General features: G+C 42.4%; 1 protein-coding gene across 4 annotated transcripts in view; it reads right to left on the bottom strand.

The window, feature by feature from the left end:
* Positions 1-20,946, bottom strand: part of TTBK1 (tau tubulin kinase 1) — a 100,936-nt gene that overhangs the window by 32,637 nt on the left and 47,353 nt on the right. For all 4 annotated transcript variants that reach the window (XM_074536767.1, XM_074536768.1, XM_005486770.4 and 1 more), the window contains 7 exons: positions 17,253-17,318; positions 15,700-15,792; positions 14,896-15,021; positions 8,959-9,113; positions 8,020-8,239; positions 3,515-3,690; positions 1,964-2,522 (listed from right to left, as the gene is read on the bottom strand). In XM_074536767.1, coding sequence (XP_074392868.1) covers positions 1,964-2,522; positions 3,515-3,690; positions 8,020-8,239; positions 8,959-9,113; positions 14,896-15,021; positions 15,700-15,792; positions 17,253-17,318 — 1,395 coding nt within the window. The remainder of the gene's footprint in view (positions 1-1,963; positions 2,523-3,514; positions 3,691-8,019; positions 8,240-8,958; positions 9,114-14,895; positions 15,022-15,699; positions 15,793-17,252; positions 17,319-20,946) is intronic.

The raw sequence follows: 20,946 nt of genomic DNA, 5'->3' as shown, positions 1-20,946 counted from the left end.
GCACCAAGTCCCTTTGAGAGTTAATAGCTGGTTTTGTGACAGCAAGTGGGAAAATATGAGTATCACTGCACAGCTGCAGTGGTAACTGAAGGATTCAGACATCAAAGGAAGAACCACTAAATCCCAGTCAGCTAAAGAAGTCCAGTGTTAGTTTGTGTGTACAAAGCTAGGCCACAGAGTTAATAGAGGGTATTTGAGAACATAGGAACAAAAAAAAATGCAGTTTGCTGGAGAACAAAGGCTGCCTGATATATTAGCAGTAATCACCCCCAATCCCATTATTTTACCTTTTTTGCCTGCTCTTTAAATATTTCTGTGCAGTGATAAGAAGTCTTTGTGCTGCATCATATCCAACTCCCTCAGTCATTTCACACAGGGGTGCATGTGCTGTGGCCAAGAAGGCCTCTCCAGGCTCCTTTAGCCACACTAAATATGTCAGTGAAGTGTCCCTGCTGTTGTTTACAGCTGGTTCTTATCAGCTGGCTCTTACCATGTTCATTGCACCTTGCTGATCTTGCACTGACCAACCCCCAAAGTGTACAGACCACAGCAAATTCAGACACAGACCCTTCCAACTCTGCCAATCTTGCCTTATGCAATTTCTAGATACCTGGGGCATTCAACATATTGGCTTTCTACAGGAAACACCTCCACCTAGGAGCCCTGCAACTGGAATGCAGTCTCTATGAGAAGCATGTGCCGCTTCTGTTCCATGCTCAGCAGGACAGCCCTCGTGCCTACTGGCAGCATTTCCACCCTTCCTGCAAATGCTCATACACCTTAACAGGGGACACCTTGCCTGGTGATTTGCAAAGATTTGCTTTGATTCCTTTTACATAAATTCTTGTCTCGTTCATGGTTTTCTTCTTGTATCTTTTGGGAATCCAGAGAAGAGAAGATTCTGGGCAAGACCTAAATAGAAGGATGTTCTTTTAACATGCTCCAGTCCAGTGAACACTTCCTTGGATAATAAGCTCAAGAAGGAAGCAGAAACGAAATTATCATCTTCCAGACAGGAACAGGCAGACTGCACTGTCATAGGAGGGTATCCCTGTGTACATGACTCAAAAACTTGCCTGCTCTTTGCCTTGCTTATGGATCCCATGTGCATGAGAGATCTTCATCAACATATAAATACAAAAAGCAAAAAGCTCTTGGGGAACAATTTGATTGCCTCTTGCACTGAACACTCTGGGACAGCCTTCTTCTTAAACAAGAAGATTAGGTATGACAGGAACTCTGTGCCTAGTGTATCATATTTTTTCAGCTAATCTAATAAATAACATCCTACTAAAAACTGAACTACTTTATAGCATCAGAAGACCACAGGAAAAAAGCAAAACTGAAAGGAAAAAAGCCCTCTACAACTATGTGGAAAAAACACAATAGGTAAAGAACATTTCTGTGAGTAAATACATGGTAACAGCAATGCCTCTCACTTAAGCAAGGTTGATGAGATGTATGTGCAGCTACTCTGAGCTATTTGTTAAGTATTTAGAAGAAAGATTAATTTTAGGGAGTTATTTTATGATTTGCATTGCTATGGGGCTGTGCAGTGCTGATGTGTGATTAGATTAGAGGTCATTCTCTTGCAATACACTCCTATTGTTGCTGAGAAACTATGTGGAGAAGATTTGCTAGCAACACCTCCATACAGCTAAGTAGTTACTAAAAATCCTCTGTGGGAGAGCATAAAAGGAGAAAGTAGAGATACCCAAATCACAACTGTGCTCTCCTCTTGTCCCTGAACCGAAATGGCTGAAAGATCTTCATAACAGTATGTCCTCAGAAGGACATCACTGGCTTTTGGGAGCACTTCTAAGGTGTTCACAACATTTGCCAGCACTGTCAGAAGAGTTTTACAAGAGCATCCATGCTTGTAATCAAATACTTCTCCAGCACAGTTGAGGCTTCCTAAGATGATGCTATGATAGGCAACAAGGTACAGACCCAGGGATCTTACCTGTCTCTGAGGACCAGTAGGTTCAGATTCTCGTCTCCTTTGTCGGAGGGCTGGTGCTGAATGTAAGGGGGAGTGGGCTGGACTTCCTGTCTGCTGTTCATGCCTACTGTCAGACACTGTTTGAGAAGGTCCTTCATGTCTGTGGGAACTGTCCTCCTCAGTCACTGGCAGCATACCCCGACTTCGCCCATCGTGAGTCTTCGGCCTCACTGCAGCATCTGCCCCCAGGCGCCTTCTCTCTTCCCCATCTTCAATAGGCCTCAGTTCCTCGGGCTCCTCATCCGTGGTTCCAGAGGTGCTCGGCTCAGCACCGGGGTGGAAGTCCTTCAGCTCTGTCTCCTTATCAATGATAACCCACTCCTTGCTGTCAAAGTCCTCCTCCTCCGCCAGCGGCACCGAGCGGAAGGCGTTGCTGAGGGCCTCGTGCTCCACAGAGGCCGACACGTCCATCCTGCCGCTGGCCTGCCGGTCGGCCTGGCCCGTGTCGATGGACAGCATCTGGGCCGGCTGCGAGGAGCACACGAGCCGGGACGGAGAGCCGGGAATGTCCATTCGAGACCTAGGGACACAACAAGAAGCCATTCAAAACACATCGGGGTTGTGGGCAACTGTGACCGTGTTCGCAGGGGTCCCAGGATGAAGGAAGGGACGAGAATGTTGACTCCATGTTTCAGAAGGCTTGGTTTATTATTTTATGATATATATTAGATTAAAACTATACTAAAAGAATAGAAGAAAAAATTTCATCAGAAGCTAAGAAAGAAAAAGAATGGAATGAATAACAAAAGCTTGTGTCTCAGACAGAGTCTAAGCCAGCTGACTGATTGGCCATTAATTAGAAACAACCACACAAAACCAATCACAGATCCACCTGTTGCATTCCACAGCAGCAGATAATTATTATTTACATTTTGTTCCTGAGGCCTCTCAGCTTCTCAGGAGAAAAAATCCTAAGGAAAGGATTTTTCAGAAAATATCATGGCTACAGACAACGACAGTGACCATAAGAGAAAGCCTGTATAGGCTCTTCTCATTCAGTTCTTGGTACACTTCAGAAAGACAGGCTTAAACAAAAATATTTCTTTAGAACCTACAATGATGTGAGAAGTGCTTCAGTATGACAGCCAATTCAGCATCTCTTTCCCATGCAGACAGGATGATAACCATTTCCACCCAACAACACCTTTCCCCTTTGTTAAGTTCGACTGGCTTGTGAAAAAAACCCTCAAACCATGTTCTGATCAATGTTTCTCATTTGGCCTACATCAGCTGCTTGCTATGCACAAAGCCAGAGCATCTGCTGCCCAGATTTTAGGACAACTGCAGTGTGTTTTCAACAAGGATCATCCAAAAGCCTTGCAGACTCTTCTGGGGAAAGCCCTCCATGTGTGAGACATCAACCTTTTTGACGAAGAAAGGGGAAGTAGAGAAGGAGGTGAACCAAAAGTCAATGTAGATAAAGTTGCAAGCATTGGCTGCTGGTCTAATGATTAGGTTGGTCTCAAGAGTGAATCCTCAGGACTTGCTGAAGGCTACAGAGGGTGAACAAACCTTCTTTCATGTGGATCTGCTTTTCCATCAGCTGTGGAGAGCCGCTCTGACTCGGGGCTGTTGACGCGGCGGTAGCGGAGGGAGCGCACTTGTGCGGTCGGCGACTCCGGAGGCACTCGGACAGGGGAACTGGGGCACACCCCGTTTCTCTGCTCCTCTTCCACCATGCACTGAGTCTGGAGGGGGGAAACACAAAGAACTTCAAGATCTGGCCAAAGACGTTGATTTCCATCCTTCACTGTTGCTCTGGACTTTCTCCCAGGATACAATTTCACAATCTACACAAGCAATGTCTGAAGAGAGACAGGGTCCCTCTGCCCTGGCAATCAGCTGCTATTAAAATAAGGTATGGATTTAAAATCAATTCAAATATTTAAACATCTTTACAAGGTGGTCTGTGCATTTCAATTACTCTGAGTGTTGATCCAAAGGAGTTCTCATGGGTAAACCTACTGCATACACAAACCCTAACTGCTTATCCAAGATGCCTAAGAGCCTTGTTTGTCAACATTCATTTTATCAGGGGCCATGCATTACATTGCAATGTACACACTTTTACATCTGGTCTGACTAAGGCATCTCCTAATTACCAGGGTGGTTTGGGTTTTTTGTTTGTGGTTTTTTTGTTTGTTTGCTTAATCTTGGTCCTTTAAACAAAGTCTTCCACGATATCCATTCAACCACAACATCAGTAAGAGCTCTCCACAGAACCAAGGTCATGCAGGGAGCTGAACACATTCATGGACATTCTATCATTCCATATTTCCTCTTTCATATTGCCTTATTAAATTTGATTTTTTTAAATTTAGCAGCAAACAGAGGAGAAAAAGTAGGTGACCAACACAGCTGCCCTCTGCCTTCCACAGCGCTGATCTTCCTTGGAAGGAAGGGGCAAAAGCACAGCAGCAGCACAGGATTTGCATTCAACACTGCTGTTTGGCCAGTCATGCAGCATCAGCTGCTGCACACCGCCTGTGTGTGGGGATCTGTATGGAGAATGCTCACCCTTCCCTGCCCTACTTTCCCTTTTCCCCCATTAATGCCAGAGGGTCTGAACACAAGCAGCATCTCAGTGAAACGCTGCTGATCCAGACAGCTGCCTTGTGCATGCAATGTGCACATGGCAAGTCAGCCAGTGCCCATAAATTAGCAGACCTAAACCACCCAAGCCGGAGTTGGAATGCATAACTAAAGAGCTTTTGCAGCTAAGGAGAGTGGAAGAGAACTTTCAAGCATTAGAGGAAAAGCAGAATAGATGATAATGACTTAATCTGTAATCCAGTCATGGCCAGGAGAAGGTTAGCAACAAACAAAGGTCAAATGTGTTTGTGAAGGGAGCAAAGTGCTGATGTAACTGTTGGGTAGCATCAGCTTGGTAAGACTCAACTGGGGGATGGTGTGGGAGAACGGTGAGAGAAGTTCTGTCCTTAACACAGAAATGGGAGAAGTGGGACAGAAGGAGATCTGAATTGTCTGCACAGAGAAGTAAGGATCATCTTAGACAGTTATTAGGGAGAAAAAACATGGCAAGCTCCACTCCTCTGCTATATACAAAGAGCAAGACAGGGAGAGCCAGTTAATTCTAGTGCTACAAGACTGGAAGATGAAGGATGTGATGCTGTGAAATAGAAGGGTGTTTAAACACACCAGTGCCCTTGTGGTTCTGGTGCCTCAGATTACAAGCAGAGGTAGAGCTGTGCCCTTAGGTATCAAATTGGTAGCATCCCTTTTTTCTCCATATAGTGCCTGCTCCTTAAATAAAAACCAATCCTCTCTCAGAGAACAGACTGAAGACAGTAAGTCTAGCAAAGTAAAAGGACAGGCAAGAGTCAAACCAAAGATAAAAACCCTCAAAGAAAGGACTTCAGCTCTGGAGAGCTTGCTGCCCTGGGCTGTGCTGCACAGGCTGCTGTGTACATACAGAACCTGTCAGAGCTGAAGTGCTCCCTGCCATGCTGAGAAACTCCCAAAGCTCCTCTGGCAGCAGCTTGACAATAAATAGCCCGGCACAAGAGTCACCTGGCTGTGCTGTGGAGCTTCTAGAAACCTCTCCTGCCTGTACCTGCTGTTATGACAGGACTTGTGAATGAGGACCTAAGAGAGAACACACAGCTAGCATGCAGAAAGGACTCCCCTGTGAAAAGTCTGACTGAAGAGCATCAAAGCACCTGGTGGTAGAAATGCAAAGAAAAACACACAAAAGTTGCTAGGATTTGTGGGGGCCTGAATATATGTTGTATTGTAAGACCTTGTGTCTGAGTTGCTCCAAACGAGCTGCAGCTGCAGGGTCCTTAGTTGGGCAGCAGCTGTAGCTCGTGAAGGTAACTGAGATAAATAGGGGTGGGTCAAGAGCCCAGGAGGAGCCCCTGAGAAGATAGAAAGGACTGTGCTGCAGAGAAAGGAGAAGAGCCCCAGCAGAGAGGGAAGAACAACGCTGCAGCAAAGATTGCAACAACTGGTGGCCCCGTGTGATGAAGAACGCACAGCCAAACATCACAAGAAGGTATGGAATCCCCCGGACAGCCGAGAGCTGTGGCAGCCTGAGAGCTGGGACTTTGGAATATCAGCCAGAGAGCTGGAACTGTATGTGTATCGTATAATTGTTAAAAGAAAAGGGGGGAAATGTGGGGGCCTGAATATATGTTGTATTGTAAGACCTTGTGTCTGAGTTGCTCCAAACGAGCTGCAGCTGCAGGGTCCTTAGTTGGGCAGCAGCTGTAGCTCGTGAAGGCAACTGAGATAAATAGGGGTGGGTCAAGAGCCCAGGAGGAGCCCCTGAGAAGATAGAAAGGACTCTGCTGCAGAGAAAGGAGAAGAGCCCCAGCAGAGAGGGAAGAACAACGCTGCAGCAAAGATTACAACAAGGATTTTTCTGTAATATTCTCTTTTTTTTTTTTTTTTTTTTATATATATGTTGTGTGAACAGAGCTGTCCCTCTCCATCAGGCTTTTCTCATTTCATATACCTTCAAATCAAAACTTCTGGGAATGCAGAGTTACCAGTGAGAGATGAAGAAGTAATTTGAACTTCATTCATAATTTCTCAGTGTTGGGGAATGTCCCTGCTAATGTTTCATACAGATAAAACATTGATCTGAATTATTTGCACTGAAGAATTTTAAGTAAATTAAAATAAGGACTAACTTTGTACTAGTAGAGTTTGAAGTGAATTCTGGTCAGCCTCAGAAGACTAACACACTTAAAATGCCACTCCACAAATGTCCATTAAAGACAGGATTGTGATGTGAATCTGATAGGCCCTGACAACATTTTAAGCCTGATGAATGTTTCTCTGCTAACAGATTCTGTATGTATATGATGACCTGCCACTAATACTAATTTACTTGCAGTATGTAAATTTACCTTATTAATAAACTAACTGTCAGATTCTAATACTTGACATTTATAATGGAATCAACCTTCACTGGGGACACCTCCAAGAAATTAGGTAACATTTACACGAAAGGACTGAGAAACACCTTAGAGATTATGAGGAAAATTAATTGATGTATACATTTCATGTGAGCTAAAAAAGCTTAATATGATCTTGGAATGCAGAAACACCTTAGAGATTATGAGGAAAATCAATTGAAGTATACATTTTATGTAAGCTAAAAAAGCTTAATATGATCTTGGAATGCAGAAATATAAGAATATTAAGTAATGGTTTCTCTCACTCTTGATAGGGGGGAAACCATTGTTAGATGCTCCCTATAGATTTTCCTAGCCTTAAAAAAGAAAGTTAAAAAAAGGAAGAGAAAAAAGAGTGATGATTCAAGGTACAGAAAAATACAGTTTATGAAGACATCTCTGATTACATTTATTTACCCAAGAGTGTCATCCTGATTTTTTAAGATTTTCTAAGCCTTCTGATGTTTACATTCTTGCAACAAACTTTCTCACACAGTTTCTGTAAATAACTTACTGTTTTGCATTCTTTTATAGAAGAAGCAAAATTTGATAGACTGTTGGTTTGTCCAGTGTTATTAGAAAAGTAGCACTTTCACCCTCCAATCCACTGTCACTTTTAAAAATCTATAAATGTTAGAGTCAGAAAACAAACTTCCCTTTTTTCACCTTAAGAACAGCAGTGTGTGTGCATTGTGTTTTGTGTCCTATAGTAACACAAGAGGTTGGGACACAATAAAATTTTGGTTTTTAATTTCCATGCCTGGGACATTTCTGATATTATATCAGCTATGCAAGGACTGGAATTTCCTTGCTTGAAGTATCAAAATCCTAGATAATGACATGATGGTAAAAAAGATTCACTTTAGCATTACTGGCCCCTAAAATCTCACTTGAATAAAGATGTAAATTAATCCCAAATGGCTTTTACTCTGTGAAAACATTCTTTGCAATTCCCCTTGCCACAGGAGACTTCTTCAATGCTTTTTGTGCTTACTACACAGGATGCTACATCAGTGGATCTGAGTGGCCTCTAGCAGTCTGTGAAACCATTGCCCTACATCCAAGAGCCACAGGAGACAAGGAAAAGTTCTTTACTTTGCTGATGCTGATCCTGAGTTTGTTGCGATTCACATCTGTCTCTTCCCAAACTTCACCCTCGTTGAAAGCCGTGTTCGGAGCCTGCCCAAGGCCTTCCACGGGCCGGCCTGACAGGATGGGAGGAGCGTTCTCTTGGTCACTCAAATGTTCCCCCTGCAGGACATCCTCGGTGTTCTCACGGAGCAGGTCCCCGGGCACCGGAGTGACATTAACCACCCTATAAAAGAGACAAAAAGAAAGGTAAAATTATCAGTATATACAGAAGGCAGCTTGTTACATCACCCCATAGGAATTCCTCAACAGATTTTAGGGTATTACTTAGTTGAAAATCAGGCAGTCCCAGATGTGACATCCTGAATCAAAACAGGAGGATTCTGTGTAATGAAAGTTACAAAGACAGTAGGATGGATCAGTGAAAGCATCTTGGGACCCTTGATAAAACTGAAAACTTCCTCACAAGTGCCCATCACACCATATTGAGCTGTGAAGAAACCTCTCCTTTTGCACGAGCAAATGATGCTTACGAGGCCCTACAGTTTTTATCTTCCATAACATTACTAGGGATTACTGTTATCCCCTAATGTCAGCCCCCCAAAGGCACCAAGACAGACCAGTGAACCAGGCCTAATCAAGCCTTTTCTATTTGGAGTCATCTGTACCTCTGAGCATCAGTCTCTGTGTACCTTTGCAGCAGCACATGAAACACATTGTGAACAGGCTGAGGAGCTGTGTTGGAGGGGTGAGCAGAGCATGCACTCAGCTGTGCTCAGTACTCAGCTCACCATCCACCACCACAGACATAAATTAATATCAAAAAAGTCACATCAAGTGGTGCCTCCCATGCTGTTCCAACTTCCCAGAATCATAATGGCCTTGAAATCTTTAAAAACAGAACTGAGCTTGTTGTCCACTGTCTGATACAACCACAACACTCACCCAAACATGGCTGCTGTTTGCCTGGTGTTCTGCTGTGGTGGAGTTGAGGTGCTAGTGGACAACAAGATATCTGTACCAGCCTTCTCCCAGTCAAAGGCTTCATTCTCAGTGATGCCCCTTTCCTTCATGCTGTTCTCGAAAACCGACATGATTAGCTGGAAGAGATTTGCAAGAACAATTTCTGGTAAGTAGGTGAGAGTGGCTCTCACCAAAAATGTGAAGTATGTGCATGAGGACCAAGTGCATCCAGTTTGCCTATGAAAAGTGCTAAAAATGAAAGGAAAACTTATGAAATTGCAACAGTTGGTTTTGGCTTCATAAGTAAAATTTCTTCAAACCTACAAAAGAAATGCATGCAACATTTTGACACTGATTCAATGAAACCTTGCAGTTAGCTTGTTACTCCAGCTCTAAATCCATAACTTCAATTCAGCTTTCCTCTAGGTTAGACAGTACATTATTCAGAACAGTACATTTGATATGCAGAGTTCAAGGGCTGCCAGAAGACATAAAGAGAACAGGAAAAGGCAGCCCTAGGATGCAGACTCATTGCAGTGTCTGGCTGAAATATGGTTTAGTCAGGAGCCCTACGTTGTGTTTAATGTGCACAATGTGGCCTGACACACTTGGCTGCCTAAGAAAATAAAGCTCTAAAAAGGATGATACAATTTTCTTTATAAGATGGCAGGTACAAATGCTCATGGCTGATGTGCTCCATGCTTGTTCCTTTTCTAAGAACTGGTATCCTCTAGGAGAGAATGAAATTACTGTCAGTAGTTCTCAATGCACCAATGCATTAGCAGAGAAATCTGATGTTGTGCTGTCAAAAAGAAACTGGATGCTGTAGGCTAACAGAGCTGTGAGGTCCTACATTTCTAATAAAATTATTTAGCTAAATAATGCAGAACTGACAGGATTCAGCCTGACAGTTTCCCTCTACAGGGAGAGACAATCTGATGGCTAAAACATTCAGCTTATGGTGTAGAATCAACACTAAGTTATGAATAAAATTTAGCATGAGCAAACATCCTGTTTGCAACTATATTCCAGTTCTGTTTATCAGCACGATCAGAAGGACAGGAAAGCCTGCCATTTCCCACTACCTTCCACCAAACTGCAGAAAAATGCCTATTTGGAGCTTGCAGATGAGCCAACTTTTTCCTCCTTTCTGTGACCCAGAACCCTAGAATCAGGTGCACACTCCTGTGGTAATGCTACATTTGATAAACAGAATTTCCAGAGTTGGGTGTCAATCAGACCAAGGCACAGGAAATTCTTAAGATTGTATTTGTTTTCTGACTGCTACTTTGGAAATTATTACTGTCAAGTAGCTTTTAGAAATTATTATCCTCACAAACTCAAAGATGCCTTGCAAGAGCTCCCCACATTTGTAGACAGATGCTCCTATAAAAGCCATACTGGCTTCAGTTCATTAGATCATCCTCACCCATCTGTCCACTAATGCCAGTCTAATCACAGCTTTTGATTCTTTGTGATGGACATGTCAGTATCAGGGAGTGGTATCTTGTGAAGCTATTTAAAAATTGGTACTGCTTCTGCCACCTTCCATTCCTTTGACACTGAAGCAGTCTGAAGTAAGAAACCACATGATAAAATTAGATGTTCAGCTGCCTTATTCTTAGCATTCCTTTAAGGACTCACTCAGTTGAAACAACTTTTGTTACTTTCTGCTATAACTTATTCTGTAACTCTTGCACTTGACTTTGCAGGCCATTAGGGATTTTATAGCCCTTTACTGTACTCCCTGTAGGATCTTTTTCCATGGCTGAAGGGTACAGGTATCTTCACCTGCCATTATTCTAAAGCTATTTAATGGGCTTACTGAGTCTTCTCAGCTTTCTCTGAAACCTTTACACTCCTGATGAAAGGTCAAAGCTTTACAAGGAGAGAAGTGGAGTGGAAAACTGCACAGAGCAGCAACAGCCACTGCTCCTGGAAAGCCCTGCAAAAAGTCACTGGATTCTGTCCACAGATCCTCTGCCTACAGACAGAATATTAAGAATCAGAAAAGTTTCCACAGTCATGTTGAATTTCCTTCTGCTGGGCAAGACAATATGCAATTCCAACTCTGAGTATCAAACCCACTAGTTTTGATAAAGACTTCTTTTGATAAAGAAGAGGTCCAGTATGTTTCTCTATTAAGGATGTTACTGTCCATGAGGACATAAAGCTTAATTGCACATTATGTAGCAGCATGCCATGTTTTGGGCTGATGGCCCGGGGAATGAGAGGGAAGCAGCAAATGGGGCACAAATTACCCACTAAGCTGTCATGATACATCTTGTCTAAATGGCTTCTCCTGGCCAAGGCTCAGGAAAGGAATCACAATCAATCCTGAAATATCACATACAAAATGTACCAAACCAGTTATGGATTGTCCAGGTGCTCAAGCCTTGAATTCTTTGGGGTTTATCTAAGAAGATGGACTCTTTCAGCAGAAACTTTGGGCATAGCAAATTGCTCTTGATCAAGTTTCTAATCTGCACTGTAATCTACAACACAGTATTTAAGAATAAATATCAGGCACACCTCTTTAGTGGAAGAGGTCCCCTTTTGATAAGGGAATGCTCCTGATGTGTGTTTGTAAGTCCTACAAGAATTTCCAGGGGGAAAACACTAGGACTGTGATGGAAGATATCTAGTAACTTGCTGTCCTGTTTTCAACTGGAATAGAGTTGATTTTATTCTCAATAGCTGGTGCAGTGCTGTGCTTTGCATTGAGGATGAGAGCAGTGTTGATCACACACTGATGTTTTGGCTGTTGCTCAGTTGTGCCTACCCTCATTCAAGGACTTTTCAGTGTCCCATGCTCTGCTGGTGGAGAGCTGCACAAGGAGCTGAGAGGGAGCACAGCTGGGACAGCTGCGACTCAAACTGGCCAAAGGGATATTCCATAGCACAGAGTGTCATGCCCAGTATATAAACTGGGGAAGTTGGCTGGAAGGGACCATTGCTGCCTGGGGACTGGTTGGGCATCAGGCAATTGTATTTTGCATCACTTGATTTTCTATTATTATTACTATCTTTTTTCCTTAACTACAATTTTGATTATTATATTCTATTTGTTTCCGCTATTGCATGGTCCTTGTCTGAACCTGTGTTTTTTTTCTTTTTTTTTCTGATTCTGCTCCCCATCCCACTGTGCAGGGTACACAGCTGCCAGCTGGAGCTGAACCACCACACTTGGTAAGCATGAGAGAACTCAAACCAGCACTGGTTGTTCACAGGGAGTCTCTCCCAATTGCTCTGACAATATCTGGTATTGACTGAATCTAAAGGAGGATGTCCATATAGGAAACTCACCTTTCCACCTCTGCTCAGGATGTGCACAGGACAGCCATTCACTCATATAACAACAGCTGATCTGATCATTTTTCCTTGACTGAAATGCAATTCCCAATGCCCTAGCTGAAGGAATAGGATGGATTCCCAAGCAAAGGCACTTGCCTTTGCACTTTAAAGTTCTATAATTTTGCAGGAGCAAAGGTCACTATTACTTTTCTGATACTCATTGCAAAAATATCTTTGGAGAGAAAAGCCAGCCACACCTGCAGCTGCTCTTCTACCAGCTGGACTATATGCAAGTGTAGTACAAAAAATTTTCTACTACATCCTATCTGCACTTTTCCAGGGAAGAGGCATGCCTCTTGCTGTCAAATGAGTCAGAAAACCCCAAAATGCTGCCTCAACACCCACATCCTCCTGCTGTGAAAGTGCTGAAAGTTTGATCCTAACCATGAACCAACACTGACAGCGATCCATTAAAGGGACAGACCTGACACCTGAGGACATGAGCCCAAGAAGTACAAAAACACAGGGCATAAGATCCATCACCTGACAGCTCAAGTCTATTTTATTCTACCATCATTTTCCTTTCCCCTGCTTTGGCAAACTTGTGTCATCTATCCATCAGAGAGTAGTGATCTCTGGTCACACTTAGTGTCCTGTTACAGCCTGGTATTTGTCTCTTGGAGACATCATCTCACAGACTCAAAGCTGTAATTAAATTGCCACTCTGCATGACATTTCCTTTATTTCTCTGTGGGTCTGATACTGGTGACAAATTCAAATGGCTTTTGGTATAGTTCTTAATATTTCAGAGTAATACATCCAGATAAATCAGCACATAGACATCTCAGAAGCTGAGATGCTTGGAGAATTTGCTGTCTGGAACAGGTCTCCAAGTCAAGCTAGAAGTGGCAAGCTTCAGATGCCAGACTTTTGTGGGGAGTTCCCTTTTGGAGGCTTCTTGCCCGAGCTGCACCTGCAAGAAACTGAAGGCAAAAAGGCAATTCACAGCTTCAGTCAAATGCCCTACTGTGAAAGAGCTGTTTGTGTTTAGTACTGCCTGAATTCTGTCTGGAAACATCTCCTTCCATTTCAGTCTCAAGGATGGCTTTTTGGTACCATTAGGACACAATTATTTTAAGCTGGAAGAGGATACAGGAGCATGTAGGTTCAAAGGCAGCTTTGGAAATCTCTAATCCAACCATCTGCTCAAAGCAGAGCTACTTAAAAGGCAGATCATATTTGTCATTCAGCCAATCTTTGGAAATCCCCAAGGATGGAAATTCCACAGCTTTTCTAAGTACCTGTTTTGTATATAAGAACCCACACTCTGAATTTTCCACCCCCATGCTGGATTTAGTCACAATTACCCTTGCTGCCTCTATTCTCCCCACAACTGTCCCTTGAGGCAGTGAAAGAGCAATCAGATCCCCTCTTTGACTTCTCTACTCCAGGACAAACAAATCCAGCTCCCTCTGCACCTCATCAGTCCACTTCCATCCCTCTGTAGCTCTCCCTCTTAGTGGCAAATGTTATTTTTCCACTGCACTATGTAGAAAGCATTTGCCTTTTCCTTTTACTTTTTAAAAAATGTGTGGTTGCTATGTTACAACATGTACATGGCTAAACCACAAAGGCACTGTTGGAGAGGGTTTGTTGGAACACCCTCCTACCACTTTCCCACTCATTTGATGCACTATCAACAGGACCAGGCACTCAGATAAGACTGCACAGATCTGCTTATAAAACGTTGTTTCCATCACTATCTTTAATGTACACAGAAAACCACTGTGATAAAAAAAAAAAACAACACAGAATCAAGTTGCTTCAGTTGTGTTGTGTTAGTCTGAGTTACTCACATATAGGCTGACAGCAAACACTGAATGGGAGAAAAAACCCTATGTTAGAATATTAAAGAAAGAGATAATAATGGTCAAGGCCTATATAAGTCTTCAAGAAATCAAAGGGGTTGGTGTACACCATTGAGTTGTCAGTGTAGGCTCTAAGACCGTGGCATGCTGTGCCAAAATTCTGCCACATTTGGAGTACCTCAAAATTTTTGTGTCTTAATGAAAGCCAAAGGTACTGTGTTGTTTGGGAGGAATTATCTAGTGTGGAGTTCAGGATTATTTTGGACAGGGTGGTGGAAGGAGATGAAGGAACTCTTGAGGTTTTGAAGAACTGTACAGTCCATCCTCTTTTTCCTGGTTCTAGGAAAGGTATTCCTCAGCTATTGGGCACACACGACAGAGAGTACTTTAGACCTGATTAACACAAGAGATCTGATAATCAGGATGCCTTGTCAAGAACAGAGCTTTGAAGATTGAATCAAGACTGGCTGACAGGAAAGAAGATTGAATCAACTTCTACAAGCAAGAGATGTTGCAAAATGTATAAGTTCGTTCTGTGATGATTAATCCAATCATTGTAGTAAAAAATTACTAGCCTTCCTAGACTAGTAAATAAGCATAAGTAGTCCACAATAAATTTGGACTCTGATCACCACTCAGTCTTGCCCATCTCTCTGTCTCACCAATACTCAGACAGATATAAACACATTCATGGAAATGTTAAAAAATCTAAAAGCCAATCCATAGTGCCATGCATCACAAAGTAACAAAGACAGACCTGATAGTCTGGCTTGGTGAAGTAGTCTAGGCTTGCAATGTGATCCAGGAAAAGGTGGAACTCTGAAGGCATGTGTTTTAGCAGCATTCGGTGTTCGTACTTTTCTTTTATCATGCCAACCTGCTCCTGGAAAAAAACCAATACAAACAAACAAACAAAAACATTTCAGAGCCAAGAATCTCCTCCATTGCTTCACATTTATCATTCCTGGAACACAGACTCTTCCTAGACCCAGCACAGTGCCTACACACTCCTCCTGTTTGCTGTTAAGGCACAAGGAGCTTGGGCACTGCAGGCAGAGGCCAAAGGGGAATCCTGAGTCAGAAGCTTGCTGCACAGGTGACCTATTTCCTTCCAGGGATTTTATTCTTTAGCACAAAGTATTTCCAAGACAATATGAACACTTAGCTTTATTCTGTTCAACTTTCTAATTTCAAATCCCATTTGGCTTGTTTGGCACAGCAAGGTGTTTCCCTCCTAAAGGCTCTCTTTATTTGTCAAAAGGACAAGCTCAGTCTTTGCACTTGTATTGTTTACTTTGCAAGAAAAAAGTAAAAACCATGTGATCAAATATGATTAACAATATTCATAAAAAAAAAGTCTGATTGCTCAAAATAAGAGAAGCCCACCCTGTGTATCAGAACACACAAAAGCAGGTTAGCAGCTTACAGTAGGACCTGATGAAAAGGAGATTCTGGCTTGACTCCAGAAAAAAAGCTGCACTGAGCTGCAGGAGGAATAATAAAGAGTCATAATAATTAAAATGTAGCACCCTCTCTTAAGCACAGACACCAGTTTTCCTACCTTGTCTTTGATCTTTCTCCATGGAAGCTGACCAACAGCAAACTCCACCAACATGTAAAAGAGGGACCACAGATCATCATGTCTGCCCATCTCCTGCAGAAAACAGAGACCAAGACTGAGGAGCAAAGTTCCCCATGGCTGAGGGCTCCAGGTGTACTCTCCAGATGAGCCACCTCATTTTAAAGGGCAGGAAGAGAAGTCACACTTCCCAGCCAATGATTAAAAAAGCCAAATCAAAGGCTAAAGATACATATTTACTAATGCAATAACCTAGATTAAGAAAAACCCCAAACTGTATATACAACACATTTTTTATTATTATTTTTAAGCCTAAATATAATCCAAATCCGCTCAAGAGTTTTTTGCAGAAGACTCACCATCACGCACCACAACAATTTACAGATTTATAACATTTCCACATACAACTCTCCTCCTGGGTTAGTGAATGGGAAATGGAAACATGGGGATAAAGGCTGAAATTCAAAGCACATGAACTCATTTTTGGTGCTCAACTTCCAATGTCTAGGATATGATTTCTCAAAATAGCCTGCATTATACAGCAATTTTTGTGTCTAAATATACATTCAGCTGATGCCAGCTACAGCTGGGCCTACTCAGCTCTTGCAAAAATTATACCTCAGGTTTCTCAGTGTCTCTCAAGAAACAGAAAGAATCCAGGATGGCATTCAGCTGCCCTCCCCACATCTCACTTTCCACCTCTTGTAGACAATATCTTGCTCCTTCCCTAAAAAAAACTGATGTTTCTTTGTACAGATAATCCTACAATCTCATTCCAAGTAAGGCCAGAAACCTGGAGGTAATGCAGGGGGGCTGACAGTTTCCATCTGGCAGCAGAAATGCACAACTTAGAAAGAACCACAGAAGATGCTGAGTTGGAAGTGATCCATCAGGACCATCAGTCCAATTCCTGGCCCTGTGCAGGACACCCCAAGAATCACACCCTGTGCCTGAGAGTATTGTCCAAACTTACTGTTTATTGTCTGCAAAGGAGCACTACTGAAACAGGAGAGAGGAGTGTTTTGACAAGAATGTTAGATAAGCCTTCTAGAAGCATTTATAGTGAGCCAGACACTATCTAAATAATGGTTCTTTTCAGGAAAAAACCCCCTAGCTTTCACCAGGTAGCTCATCTCCTGATGGTGTGATGGTAATATTTAAAATTACAGATCAAGAATGGATTTGGGGACTGGGCACTTGGTAATTCCTGGCCAAGTTCTGCTAGAAACTAGCAACAAGCAGCATGGAATTTAACCAGATTTCCCCTTCAGTGTGGCTTACTCTTGCCCTCAAAAAGTGTCTGGTAATGCAATAATTACAATTTTAAAGTCTGCCAACTATAGGGGACCCAATAAGTGAAGCATAATTTTGATTTTACAGTCAACACCCTTAACTACCCAATGGAAATCTCCTGATATACTAACTTCCACAGATAACAAAACAGAACTCTCACCTCTTGCTCCTTTACTCCTGAAAACAGGTCTCAGAGGGGGAATTATCTTACTGGCAACTCTTTATAGCTCCAAAACACTCACCCTGTTTTTGTGTGCATTCACGGAGGCATAGCGGACGGTTCCTCGGAAACCGGCAACGTTGCGAGGCTGGAGGGAGGCAAGAGAAATATCTCAGGAACAGAGTGGATGACTGCATCCCCTGTGCAGCCAACTGCTGAGAACTCCTTGTCTAAATTGCTATTTTGGATGCATCCAAGGAATAGGAGGCTCTTAGTGCCTTCTTGTGCTCTAGCAGCTACACAGAGAGCGTTCTCGGATTCTGCATATCGAGGAAAGCTCGCCCTACAGAGAAGGCAAGGTGGTTACAGTGCTGTGTTAGAACAGTAACAGTCCAGGCATAGAGAGAAGAACATTAACCAGGGTCAGATTTTCCTTTTTAAACTGCAGGTCAAGGGAAAAGCTAGTAAAGAAGAGCAAAACTGAGTCATGAGTAACATGAGCTAAGCAGAGCCTGAAGGTGGCCTGGTCAGGATGGAAATGAGGATCACCTACTCTGACAGATGACCACTGCTGTAAGCATCTTCTGGAAGACTTCAACAAATGATGAACCTCTAACTCAGAGTTCTTGCTTTTTTTCCAGATTCTTCCCAGTGTATCCTATCTTTATTTTCTTTTCTCTTTCCCTGATTCTCTTTTTCATGTCCTTGGGAACTAAAGGCTTGATACAGTGGGTGTGGAAAGGCAGTCCTCCTGTGACTTATTTGTCCCATCTGGAGGCTTTCTCTGCTTTGGGGGCTGAGCAACTGTTCCAACTCTTTCTACTGCTGCCTCCACAAGAACATTAGACCATGTGAGTTCACTTATGCAGATGTCATTCTGAAAAAACCTTGCATTTAAATCATGACATCCACCAAATTCTCTTAGTTGAACTAGAAGCACCAGAGTTAATGAGACTTAACAGCAGTGGTTTCAAAATTCCTGCAGTAAACCAGGTTCAGACTTCTTCCATCATAAGGCTAAGCTTGAGCAAAGAGGTAAACATATTCAAAATGAAGTTCCTACTCCAAATTGAACATATTAATAACAAATTAATTGAGTAACTTGTCCCACAGAGGTCAGTGGATTCAGGTTTGTTCTTTCAGCTGTGCCTGTACTTCCAGAACCAGGCCTAAAACTCTGTACTTTTATTCTAGGGCACCCTTCTGTCACTTTAAATGTGTACAATTCAGTTGCTTCCTTTGGGGTACAGGGAAGTTGCTCTGAATTTCAATATTCTCAGAAAGAATAAAATTTCAAATGTTTTTTTAACAAGTTCACCAACACCATGTAACATACCCACACGTGTACAGCTCCTAAGTTATAATGACTCTAAGCAAAAAAAAAAAGCTGTAAGTCTATCTTACAACTTTTGTGCTAATCAAATACTCCCCAAAGAGACCCCATATGCATATCCCATGCACTTAATCCAGCATTTAATCTTGCACTAGAGCAGCTTGAGCTATAAGATACTTATTTAGCAGCAGGTAATAGTAGAGATATTATATTTGCGATCATGTACCTCACTGCTCTCAGAACTATGCAATTCAGGATTCTCACTGACAAACAACTGCAAAATAGAATTCCACAGGATTCACTGATGTGAGTTCCTGAAAAGCACAATATTGGCCATTGGAATATAGCCATCACCATAAATTTGCTCTACACTTTCAAAAGAAAGAAGATATTCCTCTTTTCCATTATGAATGGAAGATTGTGTGTTTGGATACTTATCATGAGCCATAGGGGTATATTGTGAACAATTCTAACATGTAACCTGCAATGTTTTCAGAACAAAAATTATTCCATTTTTGCAGTCCATGCAAGTGCTGAACCAAGTACCACGTGTGCTGGCTTCAGTATGTCAGCAATGCCTCTAAAAATTGTTTTAGATCAATACTTACTATTCCTGGCAGACAGGCTATCTGTGCAGCCTTTATTTAGATCTGTTCTGAAACCAATGCCAGGCAGTTTGCAAGCATTGGTAGCAAACCTCTCAGAAGCAAAGCAAAGCAAATCCCAGCTTTTGGTGCAGGTCTTTAACCTTGCATCTGTCCCAACATGACCCTGCTGCTTCTCAGCAGCCCCACACCTGAACCCAGAGGGATTTTCCTCCTCTCCTCTCTCTCCTGGGACCTCAGGGAAAGGAGAGCACCGCAATTGGCAAAACTTTGCAGTTGCTTTGACAGGACCTTTAGAGTCCCTTGAACAAAACAGATGCTAACTGTGTAACAGGGTCTTTGCTCATAAAGGTTGCACCTCTTTTAACCATGTCTGCTGCCCTGCCAGTCACAAGGAATTGTCACTGCAATCCAGCATTTCCCAGGCTGTAGAGATCCCTTGTTTTCCATTCAGACAAACAACTCTTCCCTGAGCATTTGTTGTGGCATGTGCTGCAGACCCAACTATTATTGACTTTTCTTCTGAATTCATAAACCTTGATTTTCCAGATGATTTCTTTACACACTTCATTTCTTCCAGTTAATAAACTTCATCCCACCACAGCACTGGTCAGCAATGGGAAAGAGCCTGGATACACCATCCTTTTTTGTCCAGACCAGTCCACAGTTGAGACAGAACTGAAATTGCAACACTCAGGAGCTTCAGACTATGAAGTTATATATAATCCAAGTGATTTGAATCCCCAAAAGTATGAATATATAATAAGCTAGCAAGTTGAAATACAATTTTAAACCATAAATTATTCTTTTTTTACACATCAGTGTTACTATAAAAAATGTTATAAAGCATATCTCTTCTCTCACTGAGATTGTGTGTACCACAAAGCTAAAGTACTTTACTACACAGTGCTGCACTGTGTAAGAAACTTGGTTTAAGATGAGTTTCAGCTTGGGACAATGTGTTAGATCACCACCACAGAGCAAAACCTATACTCTGTGTTCCTTTCATTGCATTAGCAATGTAGACCACCTCACAGACAGAGACAGAAGTAGGTAACAAAATCCTGTATGAAGTGGAAGTGTTTTCAAAACTGTGCTCTTATACACCCATCATTCTCCAGGTTAAACACTCAGGATCATTTCTATTTCAAGTGCCAACAGCATCCCCCTCATGATTCACATGAAGTCTGTCTTTCCTGCACACTCCCCTTTTATGAGAGGAGTACCCATATTTTCTCATTAATGTGAATCCCTGCCCCTCACACCATGTTCATTCGTAGAGATTAAAATTATTCCTTTTTTGCCTCACCAGCAAAAGGAAACTGGATATTTTGAATGTGCTTTCCTAAAAGCTTGTATTTGGATGCCAGTACTGCACTCCTGCTGTTTCTTGTGACTGTGGTGCTCTCATGACCATGACCATTGGTTCCTCCCCAGCTTTCTGGAACCTCATGAGATGCACAACCTTTGCCCATGGCAGGCCTGCTGTCATCTAGGATATTGACCCATTCCTCCTGGAATCAGGAAAAGGACTTTCAGCAGTAAGAACTTGAAAAATGTTAGCACTTGAACTTGAAAAATGTTAGTGTGAAGAGAAGGTGGTAATGGGAGAGGAGATGCCACAGATCATGGAAAGCATTTGGAGATATATCTTGGATAGAAACGACTTGTGTTGAAAGGTTGTGGTAAGAAGGAAAAGTGAAAGAAAGCTTTAGCTGAACTTAAAGGAAGCATTCCTATGACCTCTAGGAACCTTCTGCTTCTTCAGACAAGTTCATGCCTCTCCACCTCTTCTGGTGGGGAGAAAATCCACACCTCTTATATGCATTTTGACTTCT

Source organism: Zonotrichia albicollis, chromosome 3, assembly GCF_047830755.1.
Source record: "Zonotrichia albicollis isolate bZonAlb1 chromosome 3, bZonAlb1.hap1, whole genome shotgun sequence".
Classification (NCBI taxonomy): domain Eukaryota; kingdom Metazoa; phylum Chordata; class Aves; order Passeriformes; family Passerellidae; genus Zonotrichia; species Zonotrichia albicollis.
Note: the sequence above shows the minus strand (reverse complement) of the source record. Positions and strands in the feature narration are given on the sequence as shown.